The 17,433-nt window shown below is 40.2% G+C and overlaps 1 protein-coding gene across 3 annotated transcripts in view; it reads right to left on the bottom strand.

The window, feature by feature from the left end:
* The window catches only part of ITGA8 (integrin subunit alpha 8), a 473,328-nt gene that overhangs the window by 355,810 nt on the left and 100,085 nt on the right, over positions 1-17,433 (bottom strand). For all 3 annotated transcript variants that reach the window (XM_033931203.1, XM_033931201.1, XM_033931202.1), the window contains exon 6: positions 11,215-11,260. In XM_033931203.1, the coding sequence (XP_033787094.1) occupies positions 11,215-11,260 (46 nt within the window). The remainder of the gene's footprint in view (positions 1-11,214; positions 11,261-17,433) is intronic.

Raw genomic sequence — 17,433 nt, 5'->3', positions numbered from 1 at the left:
CAGGACGCGGGAAGTCATCATGCCATTGTATCGAGCGATGGTGCGTCCACATCTGGAATACTGCGTTCAGTATTGGTCGCCACACCTCAAGAAGGACATGGCGGTACTTGAGAGAGTCCAAAGGGGAGCAACGAAACTGGTAAAAGGGCTGGAACACTGCCCATACGCCGAGAGGTTGGATAGGCTGGGGCTCTTCTCTCTGGAAAAAAGGAGGCTCAGGGGAGATATGATAGAGACCTTCAAGATCATGAGGGGCATAGAGAGGGTGGATAGGGACAGATTCTTCAGACTGAAGGGGACAACAAGTACGAGGGGGCATTCGGAGAAACTGAAGGGAGATAGGTTCAAAACAAATGCAAGGAAGTTTTTTTTCACCCAAAGGGTCGTGGACACTTGGAATGCGCTACCGGAGGAAGTGATCAGGCAGAGTACGGTACAGGGATTCAAACAGGGACTGGACGGATTCCTGAGGGATAAAGGGATCGTGGGATACTGAGAGAGGTGCTGGGATGTAACACAGGTATAGAAAGCTAACCAGGTAATAAGTATAGAAACCCAACAGGTCATGCATGTGCAAGACCGGAGGGTTAGGACTACGATGGGAAGATAGGACTTCAATGAGAAACCAAGGTGGCAAGGGAGCCCCTTCTGGTGATTCAGACAGGTCGTGACCTGTTTGGGCCGCTGCGAGAGCGGACTGCCGGGCAGGATGGACCTATGGTCTGACCCTGCGGAGACACTGCTTATGTTCTTATGTTCTTACAAGGCTTGAACAGCTTTGAACCAGCAGTAGGAAAATATAGGGCTAGATTCACGAAGCTGCCCGATCGGGACCGATCTGTGTCCGATTCGGGCAGGTCCGATGGATTCTTCAAACTGCAATATGCAGATGGGGGTGATCGAAGGAATGCCCCCATCTGCCGGCATGGACCTGTGACTTTTTTTTTTAAACTTTACTTTTTTTACTTTTTAGCCCAGCGAGCCCATGGTTTTAACCCACATTAAACCCACAGGTTAAAACCACGGGCTCCAGGGCGGAGAGGGGCAGGAGAGATTCGAGGCAGAGCAGGCAGAAGAGATCGGGAGAGAGCAGGGCAGCGATTCAGGGCAGAGCAGGCAGGAGAGATCGGGAGAGAGGAGGGTGGCGATTCGGGTCAGAGCAGGCAGGAGAAATCCGGGGAAGAGCATTGGGGTGGCAGGCAGGAGAGATTCGGGACAGCAGAGAGTAGGGCGTGCAGAGAGCAGGGCAGAGAGCAGGGCTTCAATGGAGCTGGAGAGTCGGAAAGCCATTTGTGATTGGCTCCATGCAGTCGCTTCTTTGGTTGATCGGCCAGCCCAGTTGGTTTTATAAAAGTCGTTACTGAATTGCGTCCCTGTCTACTTTGCATGCATTTCCTCTCATTTGCATGCACGGATTGGAAGTGGATTGCAGGAGAGGTTAGTGAATCGGGCCAGAGGGAAATCTGGTTGCAAAGGGGTCGCAAACCGATCGGTACACGATCGGTTGCTTTGCGAATCTAGCCCATAATGTTCTTGTAACACAGTTCAAGCATACATAAACTGCACTAACTTTCAAACCCTCTCCAGCTTGGGGTTTCAGAAGCCTCTGTCACATTAGCTTCAGCAGTGCTTAATGAGATTATCAGTTGGGTCTAAGCAGTGCTTTTGATCTGGTTGATCATAAGATTTTATTGGATTGCCTAGATTCAATTGGTATCTCAGGTAAAGTTTGGAACTGGTTTGAGGGTTTTTAAGAAATAGATGTTATCAAGTGTTTAGTGAGGAAAACTATTCTTTTTGACGTAATTCCTGTGGGGTACCACAAGGTTCTCCACTATCCCCCATTTTATTCAACATTTATTTAGCTTCATTAGGAAGACTACAGTTTGAGAGTTAAGTTCTTCATCTATGCAGATGATATTACTATAGTGCTTCCACTTACATCTTTTTCAGGGGAGATAAAAAACCAAATTTCTTCTTTACTAATTCACATTGAGCAATGGACAAAAAGGGCCAAACTTAGGGCTCCTTTTATCAAGCCGCGCTAGCGGGGTTAACGCGCGTGACTTTTCATCATGCGTTAACCCCCATGCTGGCCTAAAAACTACTGCCTGTGCAATGGAGGCGGTAGCGGCTAGCGTGGCCGGCAGTTTAACGTGCGGTATTAAGCACGTTAAACTGCTAGCGTGGTTTGATAAAACTTAATCCTGAAAAATCAAAAAAAATTTTGGCCAGTACTTCTGATAATATTAATGGAAAAAGTACTTCAACTTAATGGTCAAACTTTCTTAATTTTCACCTCCATTAAAATCTTAGGAGTTATTTTGGATCGCCACCTAACTTTGGATGACCATACAAATTTATTGACTACAAAATGTTTTTCAATTTTGTGGAAACTTCGAACAATAAAAAAAAATTTTGACAGTGTATCATTTAGGTTACTAGTACAATCTTCCATTCTGTCTATTCTGTATTATTATAATATAATATATTTGGTATCTCATAAAAAACTTCAAAAAAGACTGAGACTTATTCAGAACACGGCGGTTCGTCTGATTTTTGGCCTGAAAAAACATGACCATGTCACCCCATTTTATCAATAGCTGCACTGGTTGCCTTTTGAGGCTAGAGTACTGTTTAAGTTCGGTTGTATTTGTTTTAAGGTCTTGTATGTTATGGCTTCTACTTATCTCTCCTTATGCTTCAAACGATGTAAACCTAATAGGATCACTTGAGGACATTATCTATTTGTTTACTCAACCATTAAATCTTGTCGATATAAGAGATTCTTTGACAAACTATTTGAATTCCAGGAAGGTAAAATGAATTCATGGTTATGTACCATCATTCCTCAGGCTCATTCATACATGTCATTCTACACGTCATCTACGTTCCCAATTCGGAATTGCTCTCCCAGAGCTCAGGTGAGGCTTTTGGAGCCTCATCTGAGCATGTGCAGGTAGCCCTATATATACCTGTGCTGTCCCTCACTAATCCAGTGATTCCCCTAGCTTGAGTCTTATTGCAGTTTCATCCATAGGGGAGGAGGGAGGGTCAGTGTGGCTGACTTATCCTGCTGTCCACGGAGAACTCCCGTTACAGGTAAGTAACTTCGCTTTCTCCATGGACAAGCAGTATAAGTCAGCCCTACTTTTGGTGACTCTCCAGCTGCGGGGTGCGGAGGGTGTAAGAGGACAGGGTCCCCGTCGGGGATGGTCCCCTCTGCGTCCCCGCTACCTCGCTGCGGTAGGGTGAGACTGCATAAATGTCGCTGCGGTAGGGTGAGAAATGCATAAATGAGGGACAGAGACAAAGCCCCAGTTACTGAGACCAGTCAGAGGTTATGCGTTGTAAACAATAGGAACTTTATGTTGATCCTTAGAATTGGACCAACACTCCCTTTCTTTTTTTTTTTTTTAATCTACCAACATGGTAGAGTATGTATCTCAATAACAGATAGCGATTATAACAAATATATATCACCAATGTGGTGTTTGAGTAACACTTTTTTTTTAATAAACGAAGAGCTTATTACTCCAAACTAATCGGCACAGAATCCATAGACACAAAGAAACTCTTCCAACTTGTGAAGAACCTCACCGACACTCAGCCATTCCTAGCCACTCAAGGAATCCACCCTCCAATGGCCACCCAACTAGCGGACCACTTCAAGAACAAGATCGCCACCATCAGAACCTCCTTCACCAATTCACCGACCCTCCTAGACGAGATCATAATAAACCCTACAACTGATGAAGCCACTGCAGCCGACAGACACTGGTCCAACTTTACAAAGGTGCAATGGCGGGACTTTTACCGACTCTACAATAAATATAGTCGAGCGTCATACGACCTGAATAATTGCCCCTCATATTTACTAACAAATGCTTCCCCCAAATTTAGAGCTTGCCTCTTGCAATGGATCCAAACAACGCTCACAGAAGGCCTAGGAGAAATCATAGTCACTCCAATACTGAAAGATCACAAAGGACCAATAGACACCCCCTCCAACTACCGACCCATAGCCTCAATTCCATTATATGTTAAACTAATAGAAGGTCTGGTTGCCCAATACCTAACCAACTACCTTGAAGACCACAACCTACTCCACCCAACTCAATCAGGGTTCAGATCCAACCACAGCATTGAGACACTGCTAGCTTCCCTTCTAGATACAGCCCGACAACACCTTAGCAAAGGAAGAAGGTTGCTGATAATTCAACTCGACCTCTCCGCCGCATTTGACCTGGTTGACCACACTATACTTCTTCAGATATTAGAAGCAATAGGGATCTCAGGCGGAGTATACAACTGGTTCCAAGGATTCCTCAAAACAAGAACATACAGAGTAAAAACAAAGGATCTAATATCGGAAACCTGGACCAATCCCTGCGGAGTACCTCAAGGCTCACCACTGTCACCCATGCTCTTCAATGTCTTCATTTCCTCCCTTGGTACCCTATTAGACAAACTCGAAGTAACCTCATTCAGCTATGCAGACGATATAACCATACTCCTCCCCTTTGACTCACAAGACCCCACTACAACAGATAACCTGGTAAAAACCCTAGAAACAGTGGAAAAATGGATGACAGAATACAAACTGAAGCTCAACCCAGACAAAACTAAATTTCTACTGCTTGAAAAGGACAAAACCCCTTCGATAACTGAACTAGAAATAAAAACCACCAAATATCCTATACAGCCCGCTCTCAAACTCCTTGGAGTAACAGTAGATAGATGTTGCACTCTTCAGGTACAAATCAACAAAATCACACAAAAAGCATTCTTTACCATGCGCAACCTTCGCAAAATTAGAAAATTCTTCGGCAAAGAACAATACAGATTCATAGTTCAATCCCTAGTCCTAAGTCTACTGGACTATTGCAATATCCTCTACCTTCCTTGTCCCACCTACTTAATAAAACAACTACAGACCGTCCAGAACACTGCCCTCAGACTGATCTATTCCCTTGGAAAATTTCACCACATCACCAACGCCTTCCTAGATTCACACTGGCTTCCAATACAAGCCCGCATCCAATTCAAGTTATATTGCATATTATTCAAAACATTAAACGGAACGGCACCCTCCCACCTACACAACCACATATATAGGAACCTCTCTTCCAGACAGAGGAGAACCCAATCCCCTTTCTCCTACCCCCCTTATAAAGGAACTAAACGCAAAAAGATGTACGACAACCTACTAGCAACACATGCAGCTAAATTGGACCCCTCCATCACCAACCTACTGACAGCTTCAACTGACCTCAAAGCTTTTCGAAAAGAAATCAAAACCATACTATTCAAGAAATTCATCCTAATTTCCTAACCCCCCTCTCTTCTCCCCTCTCTCCCCCTCTTAGGATCCTCCCTTCAAAATGTTATTTAGACCTAACGCCTTTAACTATATTCCTCTTCCTGAAAACGTCCAGCTATCGTTTTGATGTATTAGGCCTTTGATTGTATTCCTCTTCCTGGAAATGTCCAGTTTTCTTTTTGATGTAATCCGCTTAGAACTGAAAGGTACAGGCGGAATAGAAGTCATTAATGTAATGTAATGTCTTTCAGGAAGCTGCTTAAAAACTGATTTGTTTGATAAATTTGTAAATTGATGTCTTGAATCTTGACTGGTAAATTGTATATTGATTTTAAATTGTTTATTTTAGTTTAATTTTAATGAATTTTAAGTCAATTGTATTTTACTTATTGATTGTATAATTTTTCTCTATATATGAACTGCCTAGAACTATGTGGTGTGGCGGTATACAAAAATAAAATTATTATTATTATTATGGCCAACCTAGATAACACAGTAGAAACATTGAATTTCATTAGGCTTTAACCAGCCTTAGAACAGGAAAGGAATAGTCCCAGCAAAAGAAAGTCAAATGCAAACAAACATGCCTCCTTCTTTTCCTTGAAAGGAAAGCACAGCTGTTTACGCCAGTATTTCTTTCTGTTCCTGGTTCAGGACTGAACTTCCATGGAGTCCTGTAGCAGTGGCAGTTGTAATGAACGTTCACCTGTGTCCATCGGTTCTCCAAACTCTGAGCACTGTATAGCTGGTACCAACAGCGGTTCCTCTTCAGCCATTTCACAATCCTGCCCATTCCATGATTCCTGAGGGAAGTAAACTAAACTAAACTAAACTAAACCTTGGGTTTATATACCGCACCATCTCCACGAATGCGGAGCTCGGCACGGTTTACAGGAAGAAAGATGAGAGAGGAACTACAGTGGAGAGATTAAGTACTTCCCCTCAGCTTTCTGTGGCTCCTCCTGCCTCCTGTTCTGATTCCCCTGATGCTTCAAAGCTTTCTCCTTAAGTAATTCATTGCCCTACCCTCTTCTCCTAGGGAGGGGGATGGGCTGTAGCTCTCTGGGAACCAGACAATGGCTCATCTTGGGCTCTCTGCACTGACCTCTCCTTAAAGGAACTGCTCCATTTTACAACTGGAACCTTAGCTGGTTTAGCACAAGAGACATCCTGCCTAGTGATACTATTCTCATAAGTGTCTTGCTCTACCTCACTAACAGAGGGGTAGTCAAACATGCTGTTTACCTGGTCAGCTCTTTTGATGAGGGACTGTGTTTTATTTCTGCTCTTCCCCGAGACAAAGCAAGGGCTGGCAATGGGTTCATCATAATATAATACAATATATAGAACCACCAAAATAAACCAAAATGACACTGGATATAATTTCTTTTCTCTTTTTTTCTCTATTTATAGAAGGGGACAAGCCTCAGAATATTGAGTATTAGATTTTCACCCATTCAGGGTTCTTTCAAAGAGAAAGACATTTCTTTTCTCTTACTCACATTCACATAACTGGCTTGAACACATCCTCCTTACCTTTTTTTTTTCTAATATTAAGTATAAATTTTATTTCTTCAATAATTTTCATTAAACCTACTATTTAATACTTTTTAATACTGTTTGATACTAAAGGGACTGTATAATTCATTCATAATACAGACTATTTAAACCTCACAGTTCATTTCAGTGACTCTGGACCGACAGAAAATGCACTAGTGCAAAAGTGTACAAGTGCTTAAAGATATCATTTCATAAAATGCCATTTCAAAAAGTGCATATGTGCTGTAAACTTTTAAACCTCATAGAGCTTAAAGTACTTAGCTTTGTTCTTATGCTCTTTAAGAACCAGGACCGTTGCTTGCTACTCTCAGTCCTAAATGGGTGAAAATCTAATACTCAATATTCTGAGGCTTGTCCCTGTCTATAAACAGAGAAAAAAAGAGAAAAGAAATTATATCCAGTGTCATTTTGGTTTATTTTTGTGGTTCTATATATTGTATTTAATTGATAGGTAACCATCAAGTTTTTTTCTACTTTCGTCACAATATAACCATGACAGCAAATAAGGACCATAAAGTTCTTCTAATATGCCCGATTGGTTTTCTCTCTCACTACCTTAGAACACAGTTTATATCTGGTTTTCCTATTAGTCCTTGCAACTAAGGATCCTGTGATTAGCCCTGGTTTTCCAATGAAATTTAAGAAAGCCAAGAAAAGCACAGAGTTCTTGGTTGAAAGAATGTGAAATATAAAGTCAGGGATCAACTGTAATCAAGGCCTCTAGGGCACTACTAAAAAAGGCTGTGTAGGCTGGATGGGCCTTCCTTATGTCCCTCATCTGCTGTCATATTCTTTCTGCGCTGCCAACCCTAACACATGTAATCGTCTCAAATATGTATATTATCTATACTATTGCAGAAAAGTATAGTAATTTTTTGTTGTTGTTTTATATATAGTATTTTTACATTTTGGTGTTTTAATTTTTTTTAACAAATATCTGAGGATACATGTGTCTTGAGTTAGAACACAATTACAGTAGAAAAGCAATCCTGGTTTTCTATTCTTCTATTTGGCAACTGGGCTCTACAGATGTATTTTTTTCTGATTTGACGGAGATTTTTGTCAAATCAGACATAGTAACATAGTAACATAGTAGATGACGGCAGATAAAGACCCGAATGGTCCATCCAGTCTGCCCAACCTGATTCAATTTAAATTTTTTTTTTTTTCTTCTTCTTAGCTATTTCTGGGCAAGAATCCAAAGCTTTACCCGGTGCTGTGCTTGGGTTCCAACTGCCGAAATCTCTGTTAAGACTTACTCCAGCCCATCTACACCCTCCCAGCCATTGAAGCCCTCACCTGCCCATCCTCCACCAAACGGCCATACACAGACACAGACCTGCATGTCTGCCCAGTAACTGGCCTAGTTCAATATTTAATATTATTTTCTGATTCTAAATCTTCTGTGTTCATCCCACGCTTCTTTGAACTCAGTCACAGTTTTACTCTCCACCACCTCTCTCAGGAGCGCATTCCAGACATCCACTACCCTCTCCGTAAAGTAGAATTTCCTAACATTGCCCCTGAATCTACCACCCCTCAACCTCAAATTATGTCCTCTGGTTTTACCGTTTTCCTTTCTCTGGAAAAGATTTTGTTCTACGTTAATACCCTTCAAGTATTTGAACGTCTGAATCATATCTCCCTGTCTCTCCTTTCCTCTAGGGTATACGTATTCAGGGCTTCCAGTCTCTCCTCATACGTCTTCTGGCGCAAGCCTCCTATCGTTTTCATCGCCCTCCTCTGGACCGCCTCAAGTCTTCTTACGTCTTTCGCCAGATACGGTCTCCAAAACTGAACACAATACTCCAAGTGGGACCTCACCAATGACCTGTATCTGACAAACTTAATGTGTCTTGATCTATACAGTGCTATGCTAGCTGACTACTGTAAACAGGAGATTATTCTCAGGGACTTTAGATGAATAAATGACTCAGGTTGATGAAAAGAGGAATATAATTCTTAATAAATGTTCACTTGATTTAATGTTACTCTTGATGCAGGCAGGTCAAGATACAATAGAACAAGTCATAGAATGTTCAGAAAAGAAATTATTATTTTCTCTTGATAAGATTGGACATCTCAATCACAAGAGTTCAATAAGATAAACTGCTATCGAAAAGAAGCACATATAGAAATTAATGCAATATCAACTAGATAAGTGTCACATCAGGAAATGCTAGGAAGGTAAAGTTTCTAAATGAAATACATGACTACTTCATGAAACAGCTGATTCAGGAACTGGTAAAGAAGGGAAGCTACAGATATTTTAGATCTAGTTCTTATTGCAATGCAGGACTTAGTGCAAGAGTTAACAGTGTTGGGTCCACTTAGCAATAACGATCAAAACATGATTACATTTAATAACTAGAGCCAAGACAATAAGGAAATCTAAAACTTTGGTTTTAATTTCACTATGTAACACGATTTTTGTTTCTTGGCAGTAAGTGTAATTTCCTAATTGTTCATGTCTAAAAAGTATAGAAAATGTCTATTTCTATAAAACTTCACAATTTTGCAATTTACCTATTTAAAACATGAAAATGTCAAATATTCATCATTAAATGCAACATATGAATCACAATTAACATGTATTTACGAGAAGTTATACAAAGATGACCATAGAAGATTTAGAAGCAGGTAGTTTTTCAAGAGTTGCAATTATATTGTAAGTCACTTTTGTCATGTTCTCATTATATTGTCCTTGGTAGCAGCATTCAAAGTCTGGTATATCCTGAAGGAAGCGCTCACCTTGCTCCTCTGAGTATGCTCCCATGTTCTCCTTTAATATTTCAAGATGAGCATCAAGGACATGGACTTTGAGAGACATCCTACAACCCATTTTACTATAATTCTTCACCAGAGTTTCAAACAACTCCATGTAGTTTTTGGCCTTGTGATTGCTCAATGTGACAAAGCTCTTCAAAGTCAATTTCTCCTTCCTAGTCAGCTCAGCGGCCCCTTTTTCGGCACTTATACCTGTTTTGACTTGGTCTATGTCAAAACATATGAATGCCGACTAGGCAACCTGCCTAAACTTTTGGTTATACCTGCTGTACGCCTATATATAAGTTGGCCCACCTCCCGCCCTTTCTCCTCCTCTCGTCCTTTCCCCTCCTCTAAAAACACCTCTTTTTGCTCTATGCATTTAGAGGCAGGGAAAAGGCCTAAGCTGGTTTTAGATACGTCCAAAACCACCTTTGGTTATGGGTACTTGGACGATCAGGCTTTTTGATCGTCCAAGTACCCATTTAGTCCATTTTGTAGACTTTTTTTTAAATTATAAGCCCCATAGTGTTTTCTAAAGGGTAACTATAATAAAGTGAGGGAAATGGTTTACAAGGCAGGCAAAAAGGAGCAACTGCAAAGTTTAGGAGTTTAAATCAGGCCTATACCATTGTTTAAAAATACCATCTTAAAAGTCCAAATAAGATGTACTCCACATTTTTTAAAAGGTGGAAGGAAGAATAAATGACAGCCATCATGGTTAAAAGGTGAGGTGAAAGAGGCTGTTAGAGTCAAAAGAACATTTTCCAAACTGTTGCATAGTTTGTGCTGTCTCTTGTACTCTTTTAGCCTTTCCTCTATAGTGCATCCAGTCTCACTAAAGTAACACAGAAAAATCAGCTGTAGTCCTCCATGGCAAGGAAACTGGTCATACAATTAGATTTAAAAACACAAAAGTCCTGGAAAAAGAAGACCGCTGGGGGCCAAGAAGAATCAAAGAGGCAATAGAAATTGCAAGACGCCCCAATAACTTCAATGCAGATAAAGGGCTTTCCATAAACAAATCATGGTAATCTCTCTTCCAAAAGAAATTTAGTGCAAAAAGGACTGGGGATGAGGACAAATGCTTTATTCCTCCATCTCAAAAAGTTCCTGCCTCTTTTCTGACAGAATTTAAAAGTGGGACTTCAGACTCTCTACAGACAATATCCAACAGTCAAACTTGGACCTCCAATGTACTTTCCTGCCAAAATTCAAATTCATGACCAAAATTCAAATTCATGACCAACAGACTTCCCTGTTTTCAAGCAAGTCTGTCCACAAACTTTCCTGCCAAAAATTCAAATTTCTCAACCCACAGACTGCCCAGGTCCATGAACCCATTATATATAAAGACACACTGCAGACCTCATCATACCCTGAAGAAAGCCACAACATAATGCCTAAAATGTCAGTTCTTTCTACACAGACGCAGCAAGATCCGGACACCTGCTACAATCAAGACTGAGACATTGCTGATATCTTTTTGACCAAATATTGAACTATGAAAGAAAATACTGCCACGGTTTATAATATGAAAGCTGTTATAAACACAATGTGCTTACCTTGCCAATAGAAACTGCCAGGTCCTCCTACTACAAGATCACCATTCTATAGCGAGGACAACATAAAAACAATATTTTATTATTATTATATGGAATAAAATTAGTTTACATAGCAAAAGTGAAATACTGACATCAGAAATACATAAGCACCTTACCAATATTTATGAGGGGGTGCTGAAAAGTTGTCAGCCCAACTAACGAACTTCCTAAATTCTGAACATTATTTTGCCACTGTAACTGAAAAGAGCATTATCATATTTCATTGGGTAGCAATTTGCAGAAACAAAATTCTATGTTTTGATATTGTTTCAGCTCTTTGACTGAACCATATCCATGTCATTCTCCTCTTGGTTGGGCTGAGAACTTTTCAGCACCCCCTCGTAGTACAAGTGCTCTTTACAGGATAAACCATTTTAAAATGATTTTTTAAAAGGACCAAAAGACCTCAGTGATATATAGATAACAGTGCATATGCACTTCTAAACTGGTCAGCTTCCATTATAGGTTTTAAGTTTATTTAAAATTTGATTGATCGCCTAATCATACATTCAAGGCGATGCACAATTCTAAAACAATTTATAAAAACGTACAAGGGAACAAAAATTCATATTCCAAAGACATAACTTATTGGGCAGACAGAACCAAAAAGGAAAGCAGGGATAAAAATACAATAATTGAAAGCAAATGAGACAATTATGGGAAACTACAAAAGGGAGCGTTTTAAAGAAATGAGAAGTCTCCAGCAGGGTTGAAAAGTATCTGGAGTCAAAATTAATGTGTGTGGTCTTAATTTGCGGTGTCTAGCAATCAAAAGCATCTTTAAAAAGAAAGCATTTTAACTTGCTCTTAAATCTGTCGATATTTCGTTCTTCCCTTAAATAAATTGGTAAGGAATTCCATAATTGAGGAGCCATAACTGAAAAGATGTATTGTCTACACCAGGGGTGCCCAACACGTCGATTGCGATCGACCAGTAGCTCAGGAAGGCAACGCGAGTCGATTGCGGAGCCCATCCCGGGCTCCGTGATAGACTCGTGTTGCCGTCCTGATCTACCGGGCCGATCAGCCTTCCTCTCCAGTGTTCTCTCTAGGGCCTTTTAGCTGGGCGGTCCACCCAACTGTCATCTGCCGCTGCCGCCGCCGCTGAACATTAAAAAAAAACCCAAAAAAACCGGCTTGGAGATTTCAGCCCGTAGCGAACTTATGCTCCGGGCTCTAACGTGTGCGTGCCGGCTTCTCTTCTCTTCCCGTTATGTCCGGGGAGGGGGGGGGGAGGGAAGCACATGTTGAGAGCCCTGAAGCAAGCGTTCGCTATGGGCTAAGGCGGGAGACAGGTTAGTGAAGCATTTCCTCTTCTTGCTGCCGGGTCCTGCCTACTTTCTGTTTCCGCGAAGGCAGGACCCGGCAGCATTTCCCCCAACAGAAATCAAACGTTTACAGATTATACAGAATACTTCGGTCAAGCTTATCTTTAAAGCCAAAAAATTCGACCATGTCACTCCACTTCTTAAGGAAGCCCACTGGCTTCCTGTTACTCACAGAATCATTTACAAACTCAGCTTGCTTACTTTCAAATCTCTTTCTCTCAAAACTCCGGCTTTTATATATAAATCATTAATTCCTTACACTGCGAATAGAACATTAAGATCTACCGATCAACATCTACTGTCAATTCCATCTCTTAAAATCATAAATACAAGACGCCAATATATCTTTTCCGTCACTGCTCCCCAAACCTGGAATTCTTTACCTTACCACTTGAGACAAGAAGTCAATCTAGAGAAATTCAAAAGTAATCTGAAAACCTTTCTATTCAATGATGCCTTCTTAAATTAATTATTAATTTCATCATAAATCAATTTCAGGACCAAGCTTCACCCCTTCCTCATGTTCCTTCCCTAAATGTGATTCCCATCTTTATTTTATATTGTAACTTCTTGCCTTCTCTTTCCCTTATGTTTCTAGTATTGTCATTTTTTGTCTTAAGTTTAGTCAACTTTTCTCAATGTAATACTATGTTTTAATGTAATTTTTAATGTACATCGCTTTGAATTAAGAAAAAGCGATTAATCAAAATCGAATTAAACTTGGAAACTTGGACTTGGAAACAGCTCGATCGCGATGCTGATCGGACGAAGCAGGGAGAGGTTGGGGCGGCGTTGGCTTTCGGGCCTGTTATTGGTGGCGGTTTGGGTTCTGGTCCCCGATGGCAGTGGCTTGGGGGAGGGCAGGGAGAAAGAAAGAAAAAGGGCAGGCAGGGAGACAGAAGGAAAGAAGAGAAACAGAAAAAAAAGAAAGGGAGGCAGAGAGAAAGAAAGGGCAGGGAGAGAGGAAGGAAAAGTTGGGGGAGGGAATGAGGTCTGGAGGAGAGGAAGCATACAGGCTAAAAGAAGGGAAGAAAGATTGGATGCACAGTCAGAAGAAGAAAGTGCAACCAGAGACTCATGAAATCACCAGACAAGGTAGGAAAAATGATTTTATTTTAAATTTAGTGATCAAATTGTGTCTGAATTTATATCTGCTGTCTATATTTTACACTAAGGTCCCCTTTTACTAAACCGCAATAGAGTTTTTTAGCGCAGGGAGCCTATGAACGTCGAGAGCAATGCTGGGCATTCAGCGCAGCTCCCTGCGCTCTAAAAACTGCTATCGTGGTTTAGTAAAAAGGGAGGGGGGAATATTTGTCTATTTTTGTATGGTTGTTACTGAGGTGATAGTGCATAGAGTCATCTGCTTTGACCTCTTTGAAAAACCCTGGAATAGGAATGATAATTAACATTTTCTATGCGTACAGTGTGCGTTGTGTTTTTTTTTAATTTTATTGTTGGTAGATCATTTTGACTTGGTCATTTTAAAAGTAGCTCGCAAGCCCAAAAAGTGTGGGCACCCCTGGTCTACACCTATTAATGGTTTTAAGTGAAGGAACAGTCAGCAGATATTGGTCATTGGACCAAAATATTCTAGTAGAAGCATATGAATTAGAACCCTATCAATGAAAGCTTGGGATTTGTAGAGCAGCGCTTTAAGGAATAACAAACATATTTTATAAATTATTCTATGTGACACTGGAAGCCAGTGGAATTTTTTGAGGAGCAGTGAAATATGATCGAATTTCTTTGCTTTCATGATGATTTTAATAGAGGCATTTTGAATTAGTTGTAAGTGCTTGATCTCTTTTTGAGCAACACCCTTAAACGGAGATTTTTTACAACCCAAGTTGTGTTGAAGTTGATTGAATTAAAAGTGAATATGTCCTTTAGGAAACGTATCACTAACCCCCTCCTTTACAAAGCTGCGCTAGTGTTTTTAGCACCGGCCCTGGCAGTAAGAACTCTGATGCTCACAGGAATTCTATTAGCGTTGGAATTTTTACGCTAGCACGGCTTTGTAAAGGAGAGTTAAAGCTTTTTCTCAGTTTTTGAAATAATTTTCACATGGTTTATATGGAGTACAATTGGGGGAGATGTTTTTTTTAAAATTTCAGGTTTCAAAATAATTTATTCAAGCATGCAAATAGAAGCCAATTAAAACACATTTTTTTGTATTATATATTATACAAAATGAGTTGATATGTTTATTAGATATTCTTAGAATTGGTATTGAATTAATATGCAAGGATAACTTGAAACTTCTATTCATTCTTCTACAATGAGATCGCAGACGTGGGAGTAATTCTCTTGCACTACCCACAGCCGCCTCTGCACAGTTCCTTTGCCATGGTCCACCCAACCAGAAACAGGAAGTTGCTTCACTGTTGGGGTCGACCATGACAGAAGAACATTGCAGAGAAGGACCCCGGCAGTGCTGGAGAATTGGTGCTCTACCAGCACCCTTCTTGCAATTTTTGAGGTGAGGGGGACCTTGGAATCTTGCGAGGAGCTGTGAGCTGCACAAGAGGTCCTCCTACCGCCAATTTTTTAGGGGAGGCCATGACCCTTGTGACACCCCCTCCCCCCATTCCAACACCTATGACTATGTGCTCCTGTGTTAGGTCCAAAATATCCAGTTAGTATGTGCTAGTCAGAACTTGCAAGAATGGATATAATAATAATAAGAATTTTATTCTTATATACCGCCAAAGCCATGAAAGTTCGAGGCGGTTTGCAACAAGATGTGCTGGACAATCAGCGAAGTGGTTACAATATAGAGATATCGAATATAAGCCATGATGTTTCGAGGCAGTTTACAGCGAAAGGTGCTGGACAAACAGCAAAGTGGCCTCAATTCAAAGTCATTGAATATAAGCTTACAGAATGGAAGAAGAGGAAAGTTATAAAATTCTTAGGTTACAAATCGATTAAACAAATTCGTTTTTACAGATTTTCTAAAATTGAGGTAGGATGAGGAATACATGATAATGTTATCCAGCCAATCGTTCCATTTGCCTGCCTGGAAGGCGAGAGTTCTGTCCAGGAATCTTTTGTAGTGGCAGGCCTTTATTGTCGGATAGGTGAATAGATGAATTCTACGTGCGAGTCTAATAGAACCATCCAGATTAAATTGAGAAACCAGGTACGTGGGGGTCAGACTAAATATTGACTTATAACAAAGACAGAAAAATTTAAACAGAACTCGTGCTTCCAGGGGCAGCCAATGAAGTTTTTGATAATAGGACTTATGTGTTCCCATTTCTTCAGCCCAAAAATTAGTCGAACTGCCGAATTTTAAATAACTGAGTCTTAGAATGTTGTTTTTTTTTAAGGATCCCAAGTAAATGATGTTGCAATAATCGAGCATGCTTAAGATGGAAGATTGAACCAATAAGCGGAATGATGCTGCATCAAAATATTTTCTGATGGTTCTGAGTTTTCATAGTATTGAGAAGCATTTTCTAACTAATAAATCTGTGTGATATCACTTACACACCCATTTTTCAGCCATGTCGGAACTCTCCCCACCCCACACACACACTTGCTAACAGGTAAATTACTCCAAAATGCTTTAACATATTTTGCAGTAGCCTTTTTTGTTGTGCTCACAGCACATTAGGGCTTAATGTCCTTTAGTAAAAAGGCCCTCTTCCCTATATAAAATTTTAGCACATGTTAAGTTGCATAGAGTCACCTTAATTGAATACATTACAAAATGCATGATTCCAAGAGAATAATGAATTATTATGGTACTGAAATTGTTCATTTATGATGCTGTATTTTTGGAAAAAGGGAATGCTGTCCTTAATTAGTGCACCCTTAGCAATGATGCCAATTGTTGAGACTAGAAATTGTTGAGGAAGAAATTAAACTAATAATTAAACCCACTGATTGTGAACTAAAGCATGGCTTAGCTTTGGAGAATTTGAATCTAAAATGATTGAAATGTAAAAGTCTGTTTTTCAATTTGTGATTTGCTAAGGCATAGGATAACATCAAAGGGTTCAACAAAATATAAACTACATCTCCTTTAAAAAAGCCCTCAGAATGTCACACATGTTGGCAAGCACAGCCTTCACAAAGGACACATTTGGAAATTGACTGATGTCAGATATGTCTTATGCCTTTCTTTAGGGAAACTTCAACTGGCCAGAAATAGCCAGTATAATAAAAACCATAAGTGGGAGCCTAGAGCCCTATACCTGGTGTGCATGTCTATACCTGTATTTTGCTGGTTTGTGCATAAATTATGATATTTTATCATCTATATACATACTTGTGCACTCCACCCATGTGCATTCCCACCATCAAAGTAGGTTCCGTTAATTTAATAGTTTAATATGCATACTTTTTCAATAGTCATTATTTATCACCTTTTTGAAGGAATTCGCTCAAGGCAGTGTACAGCAAGAATAAGTCAAACATAAGCAATAGACAATTACAGCAATAAAAATATTCAAATTACAATCAAAGTATGGCGTAGAGGGGCATTTAAAAAAAAAAAATCCAACTTGGACATTTCCAACTGAGCGTCCAAAGTTGGAGGCACAAAAATGGCCATTTCAAATGGCAAACTGCTAGATATTCAAATATCTTTTTTTTTTAAATTGTTTACTTAGATGTCTTGGACACCAGGATGTTTAAATTTATACCTCATTTTAGATCAGAAAAACATCCAGGTTTAAAACGTCCTAATCCTGACCATTTGAACATGGGTGGGTCCAGCATAGTAATGGACTGGCTACATAGGCATCCCAACAGAGCAATGGGACACCTTAGACAGCAATGCTGTGAACTTCACATAAAGGGTGCAAGCAGTATATCTCACCATAACCCCCTTATAATTTAG

This window comes from Geotrypetes seraphini, chromosome 2 (genome assembly GCF_902459505.1).
Source record: "Geotrypetes seraphini chromosome 2, aGeoSer1.1, whole genome shotgun sequence".
Lineage (NCBI taxonomy): Eukaryota > Metazoa > Chordata > Amphibia > Gymnophiona > Dermophiidae > Geotrypetes > Geotrypetes seraphini.
This window is presented reverse-complemented; position numbering and strand designations above follow the sequence as displayed.